General features: G+C 43.9%; 1 protein-coding gene across 2 annotated transcripts in view; it reads right to left on the bottom strand.

The window, feature by feature from the left end:
• Window positions 1–14,225, bottom strand: part of AKAP12 (A-kinase anchoring protein 12) — a 104,296-nt gene that overhangs the window by 32,380 nt on the left and 57,691 nt on the right. Inside the window, exon 1 of one of the 2 annotated variants that reach the window (XM_066615679.1) lies at window positions 7,058–7,084. The exons of the other annotated variant lie outside the window; for it this stretch is intronic. Coding sequence (XP_066471776.1) covers window positions 7,058–7,082 — 25 coding nt within the window. The 5' untranslated portion in view covers window positions 7,083–7,084. Of the gene's footprint in view, window positions 1–7,057; window positions 7,085–14,225 lie in introns of those variants that run through there. 2 annotated transcript variants of the gene reach the window in all.

The raw sequence follows: 14,225 nt of genomic DNA, 5'->3' as shown, positions 1-14,225 counted from the left end.
TTATAAATTTAGCAATGATTAACTGACAAAAGTGTAAATTAAATATGTTAGGAAAAAACAGCATCTGTGCCAACCCGTGCAAATATTAAAGTAGTTTTAGAATGACTTAGGGTCCAATCCTGAAGCCAACGGTGCCTAGGGCTCCAACAGCGCCAAAATGGCGACCGCAGAATCCTGTGGGCATCACAGCTACTGCAGGAATCTCCTTGGGGGAAAGGAGCATTTGCTCCCTTCCCCTGGACAGAGAGCAGCCAGCAGCAATGGGTCTCCTGGGCTATGTGCCCGTGTTTTAACGGGCACAGAGTTGAAGAGGCCCGTATCAGGCTACCCAGCTTGTGGGGGCATTCAGGATGCTACTGCTGTATCCCCTCCCTTTGCAGGACCAATCATTCCCTCTCCCCACCCAGTTCCACCCTCCCCAAGCCTTTCCCCTGTCCTGAAAAGCTGTGCCATCACCCATTCGTCTCACCTACCTCTGGCAGCAGTGTGGCATCCTCTTCATGGTGCTGAGGCTTAGCACTGACTAGTGCTGGCCTAGTGCCAGTGCTCACTCCATGCCGGGTGCTGCAAACGTGCTTTAACAGCACATTCACGACACCCGGAGCCAGTGTTGAGGCTCAGCGCGGGCTTCAGCATTGGGCTGTTGAGCATTCTTGAGCGCCAAATTAAATGCCTTGTCAGTTCATGAGTCAGTAAGACAAAGAGAAAAAGGCACATTTATTAGTGCTTTGATCAAGTCAGGATAACCCAAAAGCATCCACATAACCAACTGATACAAATGAGCACCTAAATGTATATTCACCTCAGGGTATTCATTTAGGCCCCACTAAATTGGCTAGACAAGTTTTTTTTTTTTTGCTGCAAGAGATATATATGATCTCACGAGGGCCAATAATTGTTGCTGGAACTTGAATGCTAGGCATGCATGACTAGAGCTCGATTAGCAGCCCTTACCTATCAATCTATGCCAGGGGTGCCCAAACCCTGGCCTTGGGGCCGCACGCGGCCCTTGTGGCCTCTCAATGCAGCCATCAGGGAGCCCCCAGTCTCCAATGAGCCTCTGGCCCGCTGGAGATTTGTTGGAGCCCACACTGGCCCAACGCAACTGCTCTCAGTGTATGGGCAACTGTTTGACCTCTTGTGTGAGCTGTGGGATGAGGACTTCCTCCACTGCTTGCTGTTTTACATCTGTGATGCAGTAGCGGCAGTAAAGGAAAGGCCAGCCTTGTTTTGTGCAAGGCCTTTTATAGGCCTTGAGCTATTGCAAGACCTTCATTCAATCACATAAGTTCCAACTCTAGTATATTCATTTATGTAAACTTATGTAAATTTATTCAAATTTTAAATGTAAATTAATTCTTTTCCCCCCCCAGCCCCTGACACAGTGTCAGAGAGATGATGTGGCCCTCCTGCCAAAAACTTTGGACACCCCTGATCTATGCCAGTGGCACTGATGGAGTTGTGCCAAGGAGAAGCATGCTACAGTCTATGGTAGGGGGAGTCATCCTTGGGATAGAGGAACATTTGTCTTAGAACTTATGTTCCCTTAGACCCAGGTAGGCCCATCACCTTGTGAGTTTACTTGGACCTGCACCAACTTTTTACCTGGCACAAGTTCAAACAGACCCAAGGAGAGATAGCAAGGAGACATAGCACATTGGTGTCATTGATGTTGCTGATAAGTGCCCCCTGCCCACCCTGACACACCACCCAGTGGTCCTAATCTCTACCTTGTTCCCTCTACCTGCCCCATTATACCCCCTACTTGTCTACCTCCACCCTCTGCATCAGCTTACCTGCACTGGAGCAGGTTGCTAGCTACAGCTAGTGGGTCACTGATGTTGCCACCACTTTGCAACAACTGCTTGAAAATGGTCACCAGTTACGCACTCCATGCATTGTCAGCAACTGTTTTATGACAGCAGGACAGTGTCCTGCTATCATAAAGCAGGAGATAGGATTGGGTCATAGGGCTGTTATTTGTAGGTCAGAAATTGAAAACATGCCTCTTAGCCACCCTCACTACCACTCTTTCTAATTCACATAATACATTTACGCATACAAACACTCGTTTATTCACTAAGGGCGCAATCCTAACCCTTTATGTCAGTGCTCTCCAGCACCAACATAAGGGCAATGCAGCTCTGAGGTAAAGGAACAAACATTCCCTTACTTTGAGGAGGCCTCCGTGAGTGACACCCAACTGCAAGATGCAGCACACGCCCCATTGGCACTGCTATGCCAGTGCTGGAAAGCACTGACATAAGGGGTTAAGATTGCGCCCTAAGTTAATTCCAGGATTCCTATGGGGTTCATCTTAACTCAGTAAGTGCTATCAAAAATGTAGGCTAAATACACAGCTTCTCTGATATAAAATGGCAAAAGAAAAATGTGTGGTTATTGCTCTAAATCAGGGGTGCCCAACCCAGCCTGGGGGCCACTTGTGGCCTTCGGGGGCTCCCAATCAGACCCTTGGGGAGCCCCAGTCTCCAATGAGCCTCTGGTCCTCCAGAGACTTGCTGGAGCCCATGCTGGCCCAACACAACTACACTCAGTGTGAGGACGAATGTTTAGCCTCTCACCTGAGCTGTAGGACAAGGGCTCCCTCCTCTACTTGCTGTTTCACATCTGTGATGCAGCAGTGGCAGCAAACCAGTGGCACTCCTCCTTGGGAGTGGCTGACCTAGCTTTATGCAAGGTCTTTTATAGGCCTTGAGTGATTGCAAGACCTTCATTGATTCTTGTAAGTTCCATCTCTAATATATTCATTTATGTAAATTTATTCAAATTTTAAATGTAAATTAATTCTTTTTTTCCCCAGCCCCTGACACAGTGTCAGAGAGATGACGTGGCCCTCTTGCCAAAATGTTTGGACACTCCTGCTTTAGATAAACATTTCATTAGGAAATGTAGTCTGCGCCTTTACACAGTTTTAGCCATTGTATGATTATGCAATGATTCAAGAGATACACAATCATTGCCAATGTCAAAGAATCTAGATGGTGTCCACTGACTCTTTAAATATCATTCCACATCACTGTTTATCAACGTTTGTCCTCCACAGTACCACTTCACATGGTTCATCTATTGGAAGTACCTCCAGAAGTAATTGGGTGATGACATCATTGAAAGTTATTTCTAGGTTGGGAGGCCAGATGCAACATGACAGGCACCAGTAAGAGACTCAGGGTGGATGGGAGGGCTTTTTCAAGTGCAGAAAAGCATGCTTTGGAGCCTCTTACTGTTTGTGTGTTCCTGGTCTCACTGCTGGGTGGCAGGTGTCCTGCAAGTACTACCAAACACCACCTCAAGTTCCACTGGTTGAGAAACACTGTTCTACATTCATTTAGAATAAATAAATCTAGCAAATAAATCTTGTTGTTTTGCCATGTCTCCCACCCTTTGCCTCCACTTTATACATGTAAGAAGTATTCTATTTCTTGTAGTTTGAAGACAGAGAGTAATTCTCAGGCTCCAACAGTTAAATCTGAAACACTTCAAGTGCTTGCCGTCAAGCAGTCAACATCTGGAGTTGGTTGACTTTCCCCCCAAGAATCTGTTGCACTGCCATGGATTTTCTCCATGAATTCTCTGCATTCTGTATCCATCAGATATATGTCATACACACCCAACTCTCCGTGTTCCAAAATCCTCTATCTGCTGCAAGTCTTCAAGCAATTTTTTGAGACAAAACTTAACTTCATTCACTATTTAAACATCTATTGCCAAAATATGCTCTCCATTTCATATTTAATCCCACTATGATCAGTGGGGGTTGCTTGAGTTTAACCGAGATCAGGTCACTACTTTGAAATACTTGGCTTAAGCCCACAGCAGTTAAGAAATTCGTAACAATTCACAACTCCATTGTATCTTGTATTACAATGGAGGAATGTTCCATATTTAATGTGGAAAGAAAATTGCCCTCTGTCATAGACCCGCAACAGCTGGATCCAACTGAGTAATTTAAGAATGAATTTGGCCTGACATATTTTGTTGCTCTTTTGAGTGTAAATTCATTTTTGCTATAAAAAATATTTTTGATGCTGTTCCATACCATTAGCCAAAAGCCTGAAAGGCAAATTTAATATCAGTATATTGTAAGTATTAAGCAAGTATTAAATTTAAATGGTTATGTAGCTACACTCAATTAAAACAGCATACTACAAAATTATAAAATGTGTAATAGATGGGATTTTACAACTGCTCAGTTGACTGTGAATAGCATTAGTGAATGCATTCATAAAATTAACTTGGTTTCTTTCAAACACTGCCATAGAAAAAACAACCAGAAATTCAGGATAATCCATTTCCCTTCCTCTGGTTTCTCTATTCTTGTCAGAGTACAGTGGAGATAGCCACCTATTCAAACTCTAACCTTTGCTATGCCACGGTACTCCCTGGGATATCAAGTATTGGCATTGTTGAAAACCCTGGCATACCTAAGTACTGAAAAGGGAAGAGGACAAAAAAAGATGAGTTTCCCAGAACCCTCATTTTGGGGGTGTTTCTAGACCAAGTAAAACAAACAACACTGGTTAATCGCCACAAAAATCAGGTTAATCGCAACAAGCCAAAGTTATTCTGGTCATTTATATGAAGGATAAGTGTTCACATTGTTTAGAATTAACCTTCACAAGCAACTGACTGCTGCTTAGATTCAAGTTCATATGTTGGTTGGATGATCCCCTAAATCAGGGGTCTCTAAACTTTTTGGCTGAGGGCCACATCAAATATCTGGCACAGTGTCGAGGGCGGGGGGAAAAAATTAAATATAAAATTTAAATAAATACATTAGAGATGGAACTTAGATGAATAACTGAAATGAATGAATGGGCTCAAATGTCTAGGATTTCTCCAAGCACCAACACAGCCCAAGAAATAAAGCACAAAATGGACCCCCATTCCCCCACCTCACAAGCACAACTCAGGTTGTGTTTGGTCAACTGGGCCAGAGGCTCTATGGAGGTCAGAGGCTGGCCGCAGGCCGGATAGAGGGTCGCCGCGGGCTACATCTGGCCCCAGGCCGGGTTTTGGAGACCCCTGCCCTAAACAATGATATAACCAGCTAGAAACATGCTGTGCAGCCTTTCTCTCTCTCCCTCTCCCTCTCCCTCTCCCTCTCCCTCACACACACACACACACACACACACACACACACACACACACACACTCCTGCATTTCTCTTCCAGCACAAATTCCATCTTCCATTTCTAGATTGCCCTAATCTTATTTGCCCTGGTGTCCAAATTCGGCAAACTATGGTCAGTATTAGTCTTCAAAACATAAATTGATCCTGTAGTTTAAAGTGGACGGGCAACCCTTGGCTTGGAGGTTAGTCCTCACCACAGCTGTCTGCTTGCTCTCCAAACTGAGTTCTACAGACACTGTAGAGATGTAGAGTCTGTAAAGGAAATAATTCTGCCAGGTCATTTATTTTGTTTGAAGTTTTTTTTCCTTCTTCAATCCTTGTTTTTAAAAAACCCAGCAACATCAAAAAGAAAAAAATATCCTATAGGGACAAATACGCAGTGTGACGAATTTCTTAAACACCTACATTATTGGGAACAATAGCACTATGTAAAGATTTAGTTATGCAACTCTCCAGTCTCTTCCCTCAAATTATAGGCTATACACACATATATGTATGCTCACATGCTTTCCTTGTGAAGCTCTACTTGAATAAACATTCCACACCACTGATAATTTAAACAAGAACTTCAGGGCTACTACACTTTTAATTGCTGATGCCAGCACTGTTGAACGTTTCTGTGATTATATAAAATAGAACCAGATCAAAATAAAAACGACCAGATTAATGGTTATAAGGGAAATCCCAGAGAGGTGCAATAAATGTATTTAAAAGCAGGAACCAATTTTATTTTGCCTTGCCATACTTCCCACCGTCATTGCACTTTTCACAGGATGATGGAATGTTTCCAAAAGCATCTCAGTGGGGAAGAAAAAATGAAGTTTCTATATCCCTAGTGCTTCTGAGTATTGTGTTTCATTAAAATGAAAAAGCCTGTAACTATTCCCGACTGTTCAGTAATCTACTGATGAGCTTTCAAGAGAAAAAATTTTGTTTTCAAAATTAAGTTGTGAAGGAATTTGGGAGTTGGGGTGATAATTAGTGTGATTAGAGTAGAGCTAATTCATTCCAAGCACAGGGATTTGCTTTTTATGAGCAGATTCAGTTGACATACAACGCACATTTTTAAGAGTAAGATGAAGTATGTGGCAATCACTTGAACTTCAGAAGTTAAAACAGATGTTTGCCCCATTATTTATGCGGAAAGGTTGTGCCTGGGGTCAAGGATAATGGAAATTAAGGAAAAGGAAGTTTACTTTTTAAGGCATGGGAGGGTGCATGAAAACATGAAACTCAGGGAATGAATGGCTGAGAAAAAATACCAAACTAAGCATTTGCAGTGTAAACTGAGTGAAATAGTCCTAGCAGTTAACTTTCAGACTAAGATATAAGTGTATAATAATATAGGATATAATAAAATCAAGTTACATTCATATGAGACTTATAAATGTACTTTAAGTCCACAATATTGAATTTCAGAGATTTGGAAGATTATCAAAATCAAGCAAGTTTCTGAGTCAGAAAAGTCACTAAAATACTCATGACAATATAAAACAAAGGGCTCTAATGTAAAAGCACTGGTTACTCTAAGGTATACTCTGTTTCCATTGTAGTATATCTAAATAAAATCCTGTATTCAAAATCCTAGCTCAACCACAACTTGACAATGCCAGAGTTTATTCAAAAGAAAATCTCACCTCCAGTGGGGTTTTCTCCCAGATAAACGTGCCAAGGGACTACTGCCTTTTAGTTTCAATTCAAGCAAACTTCCCCAGTCATTCAAACTCACATAGAATCAAAGTCAAAAGACATATTTTAAGTGATTATACAAACTGGGGTTTGAGAGGATTACTCCAGTGTGTCTGTTACATCCCTCAGCCCTGGGCAAAAGTGCTGCTGCATCAAATCACCACCTCAAAGACACAACACCATCATCGAAAGGAGCCAAATGTAAATGTTTTGTACCTGTGATAGTGATGGTTCCCAGCATTTCTGTGGTAATCAGGAATTTTCTCTCTCCAAAGCAACTCCTTTATTTTCGTTTTCCCTTGAAAAGGGGAGCAGAGGAGGGAAGCAGAGCTAACAGGAACACACAGTGTCCTTCACTGCTTGATGAAAAAAAACAGACTGAAAAGTCATGTTTCAGCAGCCTGATCCTTGACAGACAGCTCTTTGTGGTCCATCCCCTTCTTAGCTGCTCAATGGAGCGGGCAGGTTATATTTCTAATGTTAACAATGGGATTTCCATCCTTTGCCTATTTTGTATCCACTACTATTCAAAGAGGTTTTGTGCAGACCAGTACACAATATTTTGTTTAGTTAAAGGATAGTGAAATATACTTTCCTCTGACTTTTATTATATGCTTTCAAAAGAAAAGCAACAAACGTTCTAAAACTAATTTCTCCCAGAAATCACATAAAAAATAAGGAAATTCTAGCAACCAACTTGTTTCCTCTAGCAATATTATTCAGAGATAAAAAAAAACCTAGGGTTCAATCCTATCCAAATTTCCAGTACCGGTATAGCCACAATGCACACACAAGGTAAGGGAACAAATGTTCCTATATCTTGAGGAGACCCCTGTGTCTGCCCTCCCACCATAGCATGCAGTGCATGCCCCATTGGCACAGCTGCATTGGCACTGGAAAACTGGATAGGATTTGGCCCTTAATTACTTTAATTTCATAATAATTTAATTATGCTCTTAAGGAAATGTTAATTTCATAAGACTGAGGATATTATATTTGCTATTTATGACTGCAATTCCAATAGCAGTTGGGCATGCCTATAATTTAGTGCTGTGCCAACTTACAATTATAAAATCATGTACTCCTTGATATTTGTAAATCTGAGACAATGACACCCACAAAATTCAGGCCGAAATTTTGCACACATACCTGGGAGTAGGTCCCATTGAACTCAATAGGAGTTATGCATAGGATTGGGCTGACAGCTTGATTTTCGTCTTTGGGAGATGTAATAACAAAAAATTGGACAGATTAACATGAGACTCTTCATCTAGTGTTCTGCCAACAGTAGTCATATGTTGGGTAATGTAATGGAAGATCAGAAGATCATCAGGTGGATGATGTGGTGTTGACAGTGATCCCATGTTTTGACAGCTGGTTGACAGCTCTGGGAAGGGCAGGGCTGGCTCCACAGCTGTAATCAATCAAGGCCAATGGGACTCTGATGGACACCTGAGCTTCATTTGACCTTGATGAGACTTTGAATGGACTGAAGAGATGGCTCAGCTGAGCCTAACTTGGACTTCTCACAGCTGAGCAGGATTTGGATTTAACAAGGGGCTGCAGGATAAAAGGCAGCTTCAGAAGGAGCAAAGGGCTGGTCAAGCAGGACGCTGACCCAGCCAGAAGCCGGACGCTGACCAAGAGGGCTACCTGACCCAGACCTACAGGAAGAGAGGACTGCCAGGACCCTGCTGGAGGAGACACACTGCTGGAGAGGAGGAACTCTACTGCAGAAGACTGGACTGTGTTTTGGAGATGGATTGGACTTGGGGGCTTCAGACGTTACCCCCGGAGTTAAGTGGAGTTTTGGGGAGGGAAAGCCTCTGGACAAGGGGACTTGCAGGGAGTGGCTGTGTTTGTAGCAATAAATTCTTGTTATTTGCTATAGATAAGGAGTTCTGTGTTCATTCCATTGCACACTGCAGCTGTTGTTCCTGGAAAAAGGAGGGTGTTAATTAGCCAAAAAGCGGGCATTAAAAGGGAGTTGGGATATTTGGACGGGACAAATTGCCGTGGTCGGCAGGAGTCGAGAATTTGGCAGAACACATTGGTACCAGGAGTGGGGTTTGAAGTCTGAGGCAATTAATACTACAAGACACAGGTGTGTGCAAAGGAATGAACTCCTTTTTTGTCTGGGATATGGAGCCCCTAGTAAAGGACATGTACATTTCTGCTGTGTTTTTAAATGCATGGAGTGTGCTGGGAATGATATGGACATTAATAATGGCACTTGTCCATATCTGGAAGGTTGGTAAGTTTGTGTTCTCCTATTTGAGGAAACTCTGGGTGCCAGGTGGGGATTGTTCGGCAGAGATGCAGTATCTAAAACGGGAATTGCATAGGCTGAATGGGTTAATCTGTTGTTTAAAGGAACAGAATACAGCTTATGCTGAAGCCTTGGCAAACGCCCAAAAGCAGATAAGGGTAGCGGACTGTCTTAATGAGGCTCTCTTAGCCTGGTTGGCAGAGCTCAAGGAAGAACTTAAGGCAGAGGTAAGGGAGGAGCGCAAGCATCCTAGCCGGTATGCAGGCCTCTTACAGGCTGATAGTAGCACTGGTCTGGACGCTAGTATGAAAGCTCCAGCCAGACAAGGGAAAGGTGAAGGGGCACAGCCTGTAGTTCAGGCACACCCCCTTGTAACAAAAAGGGGAAGAGGACTAGGGCAACTGGAGGATATGCCCAGTGAAGGTACCCTGAAGCCTAAAGCCCGGAATGGTAAGGAAGGGACGGGTACCCCCAGGACGGGGGAGAGGGTGCCTGCAGGAAAGACCCTGGTTAAGAAACCTCTGCATGCACCTGGACAGAAGGTTCCCAGGTGGAAGATCTGGGCAGACCTGATAGATAGAGGGGTGCCCAGGGAAAAGATAGATGGACTCCCTACTCCAGAGTTGTATAAACTCTGGGAAGAGGGGAAAGGGAAGAGGAAGGCCCAGGTGAGGCAAACCATGCCCACCAATACTGGTGTAGGGTCAGATATGGAAGATGAGACCTCATTAACCCCTCTGGAGGAGGATCGCATTAACTTGGGGATTGATCTTGGGCCCCACCGAGGAAAATGTGCAGCAGGGGCTAGTCACCCTAGTGAGGCACATGAAGGCCCAAGGGTGGGAAATTACTCCTGCAAAGATTCAGGGACTGGCTCAACAAAGTCCAGTTCCTAGGGGTGGTATGGTCTGGATCTGTGAGGCACATTCCAGACAGGGTGCTGAAAATTACACTGGTGATGCTCCACTTGTGAGTTTTTTTTCTTGCAGGACTGAAAGGAAGCCATTTTCGGGGAAAGGAGAAGAATGGCGGTGGACCAAAACAAGAGGAATCACTGGAACACCAAGGGGTGGATTGTAATGGAAGATCAGAAGATCATCAGGTGGATGATGTGGTGTTGACAGTGATCCCATGTTTTGACAGCTGGTTGACAGCTCTGGGAAGGGCAGGGCTGGCTCCACAGCTGTAATCAATCAAGGCCAATGGGACTCTGATGGACACCTGAGCTTCATTTGACCTTGATGAGACTTTGAATGGACTGAAGAGATGGCTCAGCTGAGCCTAACTTGGACTTCTCACAGCTGAGCAGGATTTGGATTTAACAAGGGGCTGCAGGATAAAAGGCAGCTTCAGAAGGAGCAAAGGGCTGGTCAAGCAGGACGCTGACCCAGCCAGAAGCCGGACGCTGACCAAGAGGGCTACCTGACCCAGACCTACAGGAAGAGAGGACTGCCAGGACCCTGCTGGAGGAGACACACTGCTGGAGAGGAGGAACTCTACTGCAGAAGACTGGACTGTGTTTTGGAGACGGATTGGACTTGGAGGCTTCAGACGTTACCCCCGGAGTTAAGTGGAGTTTTGGGGAGGGAAAGCCTCTGGACAAGGGGACTTGCAGGGAGTGGCTGTGTTTGTAGCAATAAATTCTTGTTATTTGCTATAGATAAGGAGTTCTGTGTTCATTCCATTGCACACTGCAGCTGTTGTTCCTGGAAAAGGAGGGTGTTAATTAGCCAAAAAGCGGGCATTAAAAGGGAGTTGGGATATTTGGACGGGACAAATTGCCATGGTCGGCAGGAGTCGAGAATTTGGCAGAACAGGTAACCATTCTTAAAAAGCTGAGATATAACTGGCTGGAGAAAAACAATGACTAGAAATTCTGGGGGGTTAAGCATTTTGCCAGCAGCTCTGACTACTTCCATTCCTTTGGAGAAATTGACAGCTAGCTTCTCACCCCTAGAGCAGCCATTTTCAACCACTGTGCCACGGCATATTGGTGTGCCACAAATGGTCCTCAGGTGTGCCGTGGGAATTTGGGAGAGGGGCATTTATTGGTAGGACTATTAGGGATGTGAGCCCCCACTGGCAGCACAGCGTGCCTTGTCAATTGTCAAAAAACTGACGGTGTGCCTTGCCAGTGTGCTGTGAGATGAAAAAGGTTGAAAATCACTTCCCTAGAGATCTGATGGTCCCCGAGATACAGACAAAGTTTTCAAAATGTATGCCATCTCTGTCTTTTCAACCAAATGCACAGGGGCTATAACTACTCTTGAGCATTTAACTTAGGACTCTGTTAGAGATTTAGGAAGTTGACATGCTCCAGAATAACCATTAGGTTTGGCCACTGCTTTCCATGTTAACCAGGCACCATACAGCCAATAAATAAATTTCAAGTCACTCAAGTTGCAAGACTTCTGCATGTGATATACAAAAAGAAGTGTTACAACTTCTCAGAATAAAATAGTCTTTTCTTCTAATATAATGTAGAAGTGGTGCATCTCCAATTTGGTAATACCCCAGCAAAGTTCTAACAGTCCAACCTTATCTGCTGCTGTAAGTCAAGTTACAGCAGTGTGAAAGGCACAGTCCCATCAGGTGTTCCAGAGCCATTGGTGCAAATGTCAGGAGGCTCAGCACATCTGTCAAGCACCTACTCAGTATGTACTTAAGCAGGAAAGGTGGGGTTGGGTTGCAGGAGTGGATCTCGGTGGATCTCAGATTCTATCCCTTTTTCCAGCCTGGACCCACCCAGATTCTTTCTTGGACTTATTCCAACAAAAGTGCTGGCGTGGGTCCAAGGAGAACCACTGATGACCAGGTGGCCTACCAGCAGGTAAGTAAAAATTAGTTTTGATTAACTGTCCCAGGATTTCCAAATCCCCCCACCACGGCATGCAGTATGTGCTCTATTATCGGCACTGCTGTCCTGTTACTTCATAAACAACTGCAGTTGTTGAGTGTTGGGGCAGGTCTTGAGATGACTAATGAAAAATAGTGGAAGAACCCTATCATGTTTAGCATATGAGTCAGCCTGGAGAAACAGTACTATTGTTCCTCATTTTTGTCCATTCTGTTGTACTAAAGATGCAAATGGTGTACATTTGTGTGGATGTGTATTAGTGAATAAAAAACAACATGCATGACATATGTTGCTGTACTTATATGTGTAAGAGATGCAATCTTCTGTGAATGTGTAAAACAGCATGCAATTTTATTTTGTTTGACCTAAAGCTAGTCAGCTGAAAATGGGTAATGTAGCTCAAAACTATTCCCATCCTATATTATCCACCATGTTGTGTTTGAGAGCTTGCATTCTACATGAATTACTTAAATAATAAATACTGGAAACTGCTTAGGGCTCTTCCCAATGAGGAGGGAAAGGCACTACATAAATATTTCTAATTATAATAATAAACAGTAACAATTCAGTTCAAGCAAGAAGTTATATCATGAGACTTTCTGCCTCTCAGAAAACAACTCTGGACCATCTTTCTGAACCAAATATATCAACAGAAAATGGCAAGGCAAGGCATCTAGTGCAGAGGTTTCCAAACTCCTCCAGGGAAGTTAGGAACTTCAAAAGTAATGGTAGACGCAGAGCAGGAGTGAGGGGAGTTACCGATGGCGCTGCAGCTATTGCGGCACTGCAGGCACATTTTAACATACCTGGGGGGGCTGCTGAAGCTTCCACGATGATCCTGGAAGTTCAAAGCCCCCTCTGCGAGCTTCTGCATGGCTGCCCAGAGCTCTGGTTGCTGATCGGTGCTCACTTTCGGTTTGCCATCATGCAAATTGGAAGTGAGCTCTGATCGGCAATCAGAGCTCAGGGCAGCCACGGAGAAGCTCGCAGAGGTGGCTGTGAGCCTCCAAGACCCTCATGGAAGCTTCAGCAATCCCCCAGGTGTTTTAAAATGTCCCTGGGTGCCTCCAGTGCTGTAATTGCTGTGGCACCATTGGGGCACCCATTCCTAGGCCACTCCCCTTAAGGGGGGATTTCCCATTTCCTCATTTCCCAGTCCCCCAATGGGTCGTGACCCACCAGTTTGGAAACTGCTGATCTAGTGGTTATTTATTTATTTGATTTTTACCCTGCCTTTCTCTCTGAAGGGCACTTAAGGCAGCTAATGAAAAGGAATGATAGGTAATGAAAACAAATATACTACAATATATTTGTGGTTATGTCTTTAAGGGATGGAAGACTCTTTCCTGCTTTTGCTACAACAGACAAACATGACTACTCCAATGAAAGTGATAATACACTGGCTTATCATCACCATTTTGAATTAAAAGATAGCATACTTTTGATCTATACTCTATGCAATCAGAAATAAAATGTGCAACACTAATGTCTCTGGACTGTTAAGGACCACTGCCTGTATCCAACAATAGATAAGAAGACAAAAGGAAAAGATAGAATAAAGAACCAGCATACCATATGACGGAATCAGTCTGCATTAATCTAAGAGAGTACTTTTGAAAGTACCGACTTAAACAATTTCAAAAGATAACAGGAACAGTTTCACTGTTCATGGAAGAATTTTAAAGTCCTGTTTCCCAAAAAAAGTGTAAGTAGATATGTGAAAATACTCTCCTGTAGTATTCTTACGGCACAATCCTATTGTGTTCTAATGCTAATGCAACGACCGCTGAGCTGACACACGCTGGCACAAACACGCCATAAAGCACATTGGGACAGGGCAGAAGATAGGGGTGCTGGTGGGAAGTCCTGCACTGCCATGCCTAGATACAGCAGTAGTCACTTTGGTGCCACTGCTCCAGCAAAGGACTGGGCTGTGAATGAGCTGTGTGTGAGAGAGAAAGACACTGAAGGAACAAGCAGCAGAGTGGACAGGTACTGAGAAAATAGGCCAGGAAAGAGACAGCCAGAGGGACCCACAAGTTCATGAGAGGGTGGAGTGGTCAGGAGAAGGGAAGACTGAAGAAGAGATTAAATCAAGGACATGCATGAGCAGAGTCAAAAAACACTGGGAGGCACACACAGGACACACAAGAGAAACAGATGTTCTTAGTCTCCCCTTCTATCCCTCTCCCAAAAGGTTGAAGAAAGATTGCAGGAATACTGAGCAAGGAGAGAAAAGAAGTGGACATGTGGAGCAG

This window comes from Tiliqua scincoides, chromosome 1, assembly GCF_035046505.1.
Source record: "Tiliqua scincoides isolate rTilSci1 chromosome 1, rTilSci1.hap2, whole genome shotgun sequence".
Lineage (NCBI taxonomy): Eukaryota > Metazoa > Chordata > Lepidosauria > Squamata > Scincidae > Tiliqua > Tiliqua scincoides.
The sequence above is the reverse complement of the archived record's forward strand: the minus strand, read 5'-3'. Positions and strand labels throughout refer to the sequence as shown.